Below are 936 nucleotides of genomic sequence, written 5' to 3' on the forward strand. Positions count from 1 at the left end.
TAATTTTCTCATGGCCACTTGCATTTTCTGGTTTCTCAGGGTATAAATAATCGGATTCAGGAAGGGTGTGATAACAGTGTAAAATACAGAAAGGATTTTATTGCCTGCAAAACTATTGAATGGCCAGGCATAGATAAAGATACAAGGTCCAAAGAACAGAGTGACTACAATGACATGTGCAGACAATGTGGACAGAGCCTTGGAGAGCCCTCCAGATGATCTTTGCCACACAGTGACCAGGATGACAGCGTAGGAGACAAGCAGGAGGATGAAACAGATAAGTGAGAGCAGCCCACTGTCAGCAATGACAAATAGTTCCAGGGTATATGTTTGGATACAAGCAAGCTTAATCACAAGGGGAAGGTCACAAAATATACTGTCTACAACATTGGGGCCACAGAAAGGCAAATTCACTATTAATACCATCTGGCTCATGGTGTGTATAAACCCAATTATCCACGAAAGTATCACAAACCCCTTCAGCAAGCGATGGCTCATGATTGTCCTGTAGTGCAGGGGTTTACATATGGCTACGTATCTGTCAAAGGCCATGGCTATCAAAAGAGTCATCTCTGCACCCCCAAAGAAGTGCATAAAGAACATCTGGGTCATGCAGCCCCATATGGAGATGGTCTTGTGTTCAGCGAGCAGGTCTGTGATCATCTTGGGTGTGGTAACAGTGGAGACACACATGTCCAAAAAAGAGAGGTTTCCAAGGAGGAAGTACATGGGAGAATGAAGGGTGGCGCTAAATGTCACTGTGACTATAATGAGAATGTTTCCCAATGCAGTAGCACTGTAGACCAAGGAGAATGTCACAAAGAAGAAAATCTGAAGTCCCCATTGTCCAGAAAATCCTAGTAAAATAAACTCAGTCACTACAGATTCATTTTTGAGATCCATTTACTCAAATCAGAAAAGTCCCAGAAGTTCTTT

At 42.8% G+C, this 936-nt stretch overlaps 1 protein-coding gene across 1 annotated transcript; it reads right to left on the reverse strand.

Moving 5' to 3' along the window:
• Positions 1-6: 6 nt before the first annotated feature.
• On the reverse strand, positions 7-903 carry LOC102258448 (olfactory receptor 4L1-like; the record flags this gene model as incomplete). The annotated part of the gene is made up of 1 exon (XM_005852870.1): positions 7-903. A coding segment is annotated over exon 1 (897 nt), but the record flags the coding sequence as incomplete, so codon positions are not given.
• Between the last annotated feature and the right edge of the window lie 33 nt (positions 904-936).

The sequence above is a fragment of the Myotis brandtii genome, unplaced genomic scaffold (genome assembly GCF_000412655.1).
Source record: "Myotis brandtii unplaced genomic scaffold, ASM41265v1 C41930660, whole genome shotgun sequence".
Taxonomy (NCBI): domain Eukaryota; kingdom Metazoa; phylum Chordata; class Mammalia; order Chiroptera; family Vespertilionidae; genus Myotis; species Myotis brandtii.